Source organism: Podarcis cretensis (assembly GCF_951804945.1).
Source record: "Podarcis cretensis genome assembly, chromosome: 6".
Taxonomy (NCBI): domain Eukaryota; kingdom Metazoa; phylum Chordata; class Lepidosauria; order Squamata; family Lacertidae; genus Podarcis; species Podarcis cretensis.
In genome coordinates this window covers 45,124,359-45,131,308 of record NC_137175.1, presented here as the reverse complement: position 1 = coordinate 45,131,308, position 6,950 = coordinate 45,124,359, and the positions used below count along the sequence as shown (strand labels likewise).

At 39.6% G+C, this 6,950-nt stretch overlaps 1 protein-coding gene across 1 annotated transcript; it reads right to left on the bottom strand.

The window, feature by feature from the left end:
* Positions 1 to 568: 568 nt before the first annotated feature.
* Positions 569 to 6,950, bottom strand: LOC307218547 (pepsin B-like). The gene is made up of 9 exons (XM_079980909.1): positions 6,825 to 6,950; positions 6,357 to 6,510; positions 5,478 to 5,595; positions 4,128 to 4,246; positions 3,544 to 3,740; positions 2,969 to 3,091; positions 2,105 to 2,249; positions 1,795 to 1,893; positions 569 to 905 (listed from the first exon to the last, which is right to left on the bottom strand). The coding sequence occupies exons 1-9, from the start codon at positions 6,878 to 6,880 to the stop codon at positions 753 to 755; spliced, it is 1,164 nt and encodes a 387-aa protein (XP_079837035.1). The 5' UTR covers positions 6,881 to 6,950; the 3' UTR covers positions 569 to 752.

The following is a 6,950-nucleotide window of genomic DNA, read 5'->3' as shown; positions in this document are numbered from 1 at the left end:
CTCAACTTACTGCCAATCAATTTCATTGAATTATATCAATTTCTGGTATTTTGAGATAATAATTAGTAACTCTCTTGACACTGCTCATTATTTTATATCATGCCTTCTTTTAGTCTTTTATTTTTCTAGGCTACATTTATTAGATGATTACCATTATCTGCGCTGGCAGTCCTAAAAAGATGAAACATCATGACTGCCAAAGTAATGAAATTTTGGACTATCAATGTGTTTATGTAGATTTATGACATAAGTTGCGCTCGTTTTTTATGTTTCTCTCAGTAACCTGCAAAATTTTAAAGCTGATATTTTATCACTGAAGTTGGTTTTACTCCTTGGGAGAAATTGATCCCATTCAGGTTTCCAAAACTGGAATCAATGCCATAGAGGGTACAAATTTGAGTTCCTCAAATTTCATTATAGACTCTTAGTTCATGATTCAGAACTCATGATTTTAAGACCTGAGGAGTCACTGAAGAGACAAGACATAGAAAAAAGGAACAACCTAGATTGTTTCCTAAAATGAACCTCAGATACCCACGCATACAATATTGAAACAGACAGCCAGAAATTTGGCATATTGGTATTTATTTCTCTGTAGCAATGGAGAATTGATAGTATAAAAGCAGTAGCAGATGAATTGTGGAAAGGTAAGAATACTGCAATTTCCTTTACAAACAATGTAGAATGATTCTGTTGAATTCCCAAAGAGTAGCACTATTGATCCAGAAAAGAATTGGGCTTTTTTTCTTTATCTAGGCTGAAGGTGCAAAGCCCACCCTGTTGTTGGCCATATCAAAGACAGAATAATACTCCTTAAGGAAGACATCACCCAAGATCCACAGTGGCTCCCCAGTTGGAGAAGGCAAGTACGTAGCCTCGATCTCAATTGTACAATATCCATTATTCTGTGGAACAAAAGAAAACAAGTTAAACCTCTGCTGGGGAAATAAATAAGACAGCATTTCAAGGAAGCCTGGAATAAGGACTTGTTCGCAAAGACACACTAGAGATCCACATTTGATATGCTCCAGTATGTCTCTGACCATCTACATGTCCAGATTCAGGGCTGGCCACAATGCAGACAGGGCCAATAGTGAGGCCAGCCCAGTGAGCATCATCTCCACTCTGGGAAAAGTGACAAAATGGAGGGATTCTTTTTCACTATTTTATAGGTGCTAGTTCTACTCATACTCTTGCTTTTGGCAATTACAGTCTGAGCAAACATCTCTTTAGGAACAATCTGCAACTATAAATCTAGAAAAGAATTCTAACATCAATGATAGATCCATGTCAGGTCCATTATCTCAAAAAATAAAATTAAAATGACCCCACAAAAAGGGTTAGGAGAAAAAAATATAAGGCACCATTACAACAGTTTTCCTGAGTAAATAAAATGCCACCCCTTAGTATAAAAAAACAGACTCGTAATCTGTTTTTAAAACAGAAATCAGGTAATTATAAGGTTTAATGACAGAATACGATAATGATGGAATAATACTAATGATGATAATGATAATGATAATGATAATGATAATAATAATAATAATAATAATAATAATAATAATAATAATAATAATTTTATTATTTATAATTGCCTCTTTCAGAAGGTCTGGGAAGGCTCCCTCACAGAGGGAAGCATTCACCACCCCACAGAGCCCATCGCCCAGCCCTTCCCAGCTCCCTTTAATAAGCCAGGGTGGGCAAGGATCAAGGAGACAGGTATTATAAACATAGCATGGTTCAAAATGCATACTGTTCTGGGGAATTGTGTTTAGCAATATGGCATATACGTACATTGGTGACATAGGCAGATGGAGGCAGTGGAAACTGGGATCCGTTGATGATAAAGGTGATGGTGGGCATGTTCTGGACATAGTTGCAGTTCACCACAAACTGAAAATGCACAGATAAAGAGGGAAGGTTAACTATTTGAGTAGGCTAGATTGGTTGAGTCATGTCCCCTGTAGAAAACAGGCTAAACCAAGCAAAATGTTTTCCTTTCTTTTTGGTGCATATAGCAAAGTTATATGAGCACATTGTGTTTCCTGCATGCTGCTCACTGTCTCCTGAGGTGTGTCTTTCTGAAATTACCTCATCTACTCACCTCACCATTGTATTCTTGACCACCTACAGCTTGCAAGAAATTCCCCATGTACTGTTGAGGGACAGCAAGTAGAAATGTTCCAGTGTCCACGATTGCCTGGCAGCCTTGGCTGCACCAGCCAGTAGCCTGGCTGCCAATAGCAAACCTGCAGAGGAAAGAAATGATATTAAGGCCCCAAATGGGTTCTCAGAGACTCACCTCTGTAGCTATGCATTGTACATTGAGACAAAACACGCCACCTCCTTCCACATATATTATACAGAAAATTCACTGGTTGAGATTCAGTTCTCCCCACCTACACTTCCTCCCGTTCACAGAGTTTCCCCATAGGATTCATCTTGTCATATATTAATTGGAGTAGATTATGCACTGATCCATCCAATCCATTTTCATGCTAAGATATTAACCCTATTGCTTCTCTTGAGGCTGGCACAAAAGAGTGATCTTTGGCTACAACAGAGTTGTTAATGGCCTTTCTGGATTTTACATGCATTCAAGTATGTGCACGCAATAAAGATGCAGACATTATATGTCTTCCTCAAAACAACATTTTAGTTCCAGAAAATCTATATTTTCTCAGTAGTCATACTGCAAAATATTGTTACTTGTTTGGATTTTTATTTTTAAGTAAATGCTATACCCAGCTGGAATATCCATTGATGCAGTCGTTTCATTCCAGTCCCAAGCCCACAAGACACATATTCTAAAGCAGTAAGCAGGAGGAATAAAAGTACCCCACTCTGCAGAAAGGCAGCCACTCCATAGAGCAGGCAAAGCCTTTTTTGTCATCTGGAAAAGGAACTTGTTTAAAGCAGGAAAGCGCAGCTAGGTATAGATAAAATGGAAATTATGTGTGCCACTTACTCCTGAATACCAATCTGCCAGTAATATTCACGGGTGACAGGCGTCCAGGTAATTTGTCCAGAGTACAACCGATTGTCTACACCTCCCAAAACCATTTCCCCTCCATACTGAGCAGTTGGTTGGCTGAGAAAACAAAAATGGTTTAAAACAGACAAGGATTAGTTCTAACTACCTATAAATTTGAAGGTGCTCTATAAGTCCCCAGGTAAATAAGCCTAGAGAAGATTAGAGAAAGCATAAATGGAGAGTAATAAACAGTTGGCAGGTCAAAGGGGGAAAGAACAAATCAGGCACAGATTGCCCCACATTAAGGATCAGAATCTTACTCCACTGGTGAAAATCCATCCTTTCATCACTCCAGTGATGGTAATAAAAGGGAAGGTTGATTAAGAAGGGTCACACAGTTAACAGAAAGCTTAATTTGCATCAATTGCTCGTACACTCATTCTCAACTGTCTTTTGTTACTGTAAGGATGGAACCATTTAGGAGTACTTTATTTATCCTAGATTGCTGGTAATTTCTCAGTGTGGTCTTTCACATGCCCCTGACAAAAATATCAGGTTTTGGATCTTACCGGGAGAAATAGAAGCTGAAGATGGGTTCAGAAAGCTGCCCTTGTCTTAGCATCTGCTGCATAATGGTGGGACCTGCTACAGCTAAGCCGGGATAACCCATGCCTAAAATCCCATCAAAACTGGCATAGTAGAAAGGACTGGAAGGCTCATTTTGACTCAAGCCAAACTCCTGGTTTTGAACGACAATATTCTGGACCTGGGGAGAAGGAATCAGTGGGGTTCACTTGCAACGTAAATCGTGGTAACTGACAGGCAATACTCATCAGTTTAGGAATAATGCTACACAAAGAGACAATGAGACCCAGTGGAGTGGATTCTTCAGAATGTGGTCTGGTGTCAATCTCAGCAAAACTGGATCTCAGTGAGTACCACCAGTCACTGCTGTGGCTTAGGAACTTAGTTTTTTGCACTTGTTAAATTCAGATTTCGATGCTGAGTTCAGGACAGGATGCTTTCTTAAACTGCAAAGGATTCCTGCCATTGTTAACTGGATTCCCAGAATTATTAGCTTTACCTTAGTTTGAATATTCCCAGAATGTGGCACACTTAAGGATGAGTGACTCACAGTGCAAAGTTCACTTACCTGCACTGTATCATAGCCTAGCATGACAGTTAAGCTACCACTCCCATAGGATAGGGTATAGGTCTGTCCATTGTTGGAGTAAGTGGAAGATGCACTGGGGTTGAACCTATGGTGGTTCCCTAGAATAAAAAAGAAACACAGAGTACAAATCTATCTCTATGAGGCAGTGAAAGCTGCCCATTAGCATGCAGTGTTCATTCTCCTCAAGATTCAGTTTACAACAGGTCTGACTTTGCTACAGACCCAGCCTGCCACCTACGAACTCTTATATGCACACATAGTGAAGAGGCTAAAAAGGAGGCAACAGGAAAGGGGCACTTCTCACAAAAATATACAAGCATTGTGACTGCATTTACCTCAGAAGGTCCCCATTGTTGGTCAAAAGAAGGGCCTGCACCATTTTAACATGGTTTGAGGACAGCTTCATAATGTATCTTCATCGTAAGAACATTTGTACATAAAAATGTATGATATGAGTGAAAACAATATACTAAAATGCATTATATAAGAACATAAGAAGAGCCGCTGGATCATGGTAATGGCCCATCTAAGTCAGAATTCTGTTGTCCAATAGATGCCTATTGGAAGCCAGTAAGCAGGATGTGAGTGCAAAGAGTTTTCTCTTCTCACCTGTGATTCCCAGCAGCCACTATTCTGAGTCATGCTGACTCTGACAGAGAAGGTAGAAAATAACTGTTGTGGCTAGTATACATTAGGGGAAATTGCTTGCAGAAAATGTGTATATTAGACAAAATGGCATACAAAAATGTGTATATTGGGAGAAATGTGCACTAAAATATATGTGCATTTCTGTGAGGACTTTTTAAAAGAAGATTTGCAAACCAATGCAGTAATATGACAAACTGAACATAAGACTGGAAAAAATGAAAAGCTGAAACTGACAGATTTGTCCATCTTGATTAATGCAATATGCTATTGCTTTCATAAGATCTGCTTGCATTGACTATTCCTCCTGCACTTCTTAGCTGAGTAGCACCATAGTATCTGGCCATCACAACACCATTTGCTGTTTCTAACCCATATCGTGCACACACAATGCTCTAGTATTATATCTCATGATATGTTGAGAAAAGGGAAGGTTGATTAAGAAGGGTCACACAGTTAACAGAAAGCTTAATGTTGAGTACATGATATGTACTCAGAGAAAGACGGGTTTGTGCCCAGAATCAGGGGAGGGAGGAGAATCTTAGGGTTGTCAGTCAATATATTATTATGATATTCCAAGTTTGAAAACTGCAAATAAGGTTTGCAGTAAGATTATTTCTAAACAAAATGAAGTGCTTTCTTGAAGACAAACAGCCACTTTCAGCAACTGTGTAGATTACTCACCACAGGCTGCAGTATTACAATACACAGAAGGTACCCAGAGATTGGAAGAACCTGTGTCCATGAGAACCAGGAAGTTCTGGGGTGGAGTTCCAATACTGATCTCTCCAAAGTAGAAAGACTGCCAAGGGAGAAAACTTAAGTAAGGTGGAATAAAGACATTTCACCACACCTTTTAATGCTTTTATCATTTCAACGCCTTGCTAGTACTTTGCTACCAATGATCTCAAAGGGGCAATTTAGATCATGAAGACTTCAGTTTAGCAATGCATCCCACAAAGAAGGTAAACTACACTACTCTCCAGGAGCATACAGCAAAGCAAACAGGAGGGTTATGCAAGATGCTAGAATCATAAACCCTAATCCTCTTCTCTAACTACCAACATCCAGACAAGAGTTATATGCATCTTTGCTTGCCATGTTCATCCCAACAAAGGCAGTTGCATTTTCGTGTTTTGTATCTTCAGTAGAGGAAAGTGCTGTAGTGAAAACATCCACCTTCAAGTCCTTTCGGGATCAGTTACCCAGGCTTATAATCTTTAGTGTGTCTCATGGAATGCTCAGCAGACAAGTCAGCAAGCAAAGAAGATACCATGAAGCCATAACCCCCAAAATTAAAAGTAGAAGCTGAAATCATTTACAGTGTGTTTTGTTAATGCACACTGGACAAACATCTGTGTCTTGCTGTCATAAAACAGAGAACCCCAATTCACACCTCTGAGCACATACGTTTGAGTGTTCAGTTCATTCTTCTTGTAGGGGAAATGGGTTGTTTGATGGCATTATCAACTGCTGAGCTCAATGTGCAAGTTCATGTATTTTCTCTACCACTCTGAGAGGGAGGAGGGGAAAGGTACAGATTCATATTGATGTGATACTCACATTCAAGTTGTTGGTTATTGGTTCGTAAGCAATGTTGTATTCATTCCAGTGGTATTTCAATGCAGGATCAGCATGGTGTTTCTTCAGAAATTCCTCCAGCACTCCTTTCTCCTTCATGTTCTCCCGAATGGATTTCCCTTTCTTCAGAATGACTCTGCATAAGACGCAAAGATCTCAAGAGACCAGAAGCAACATGGGTGGCCTTTCTGTCCTTCTGCTATGCACTCTTTCTTCATCTGCTTTCCTATATTTTGTTATTGGGAGCTACTAATAGCCCATTGTGCTACTTTATTATTCATTCGTTCAATAAAAGCAAGGAAGTGTGTGAAAGAGAAACTGTCAAAGCCTGAGAAGCGAAGATTTAATTTTGCTATGGAACATTATAAGAACATTGGCTGAAGATGTATGACTTGATTTAATTTCCAGTCATATATTCAGCTCATGTGTTGCTATTGTTGAGACACTCACCTCTCCAGGCCCTCTGACAGGTGGAGAAAAGCCAATACCAGGATCAGCCACTTCATGGTGCTCACTGTCTTGACCAAAGCAATCTTCTAGAGAATCCACAAATCCTTTCCACAATTACAGCTGCTT

Coding starts and splice junctions, on each gene's coding strand:
- LOC307218547 (XM_079980909.1), bottom strand. CDS start 6,880: ATGAAGTGGCTGATCCTGGTATTGGCTTTTCTCCACCTGTCAGAGGGC. Junction 3,741..4,127: donor TAGGCTATGATACAGTGCAG/GTAAGTGAACTT, acceptor CCTTCTCCCCAG/GTCCAGAATATTGTCGTTCA. Junction 3,092..3,543: donor TTCAGCTTCTATTTCTCCCG/GTAAGATCCAAA, acceptor TTGTTTTCTCAG/CCAACCAACTGCTCAGTATG.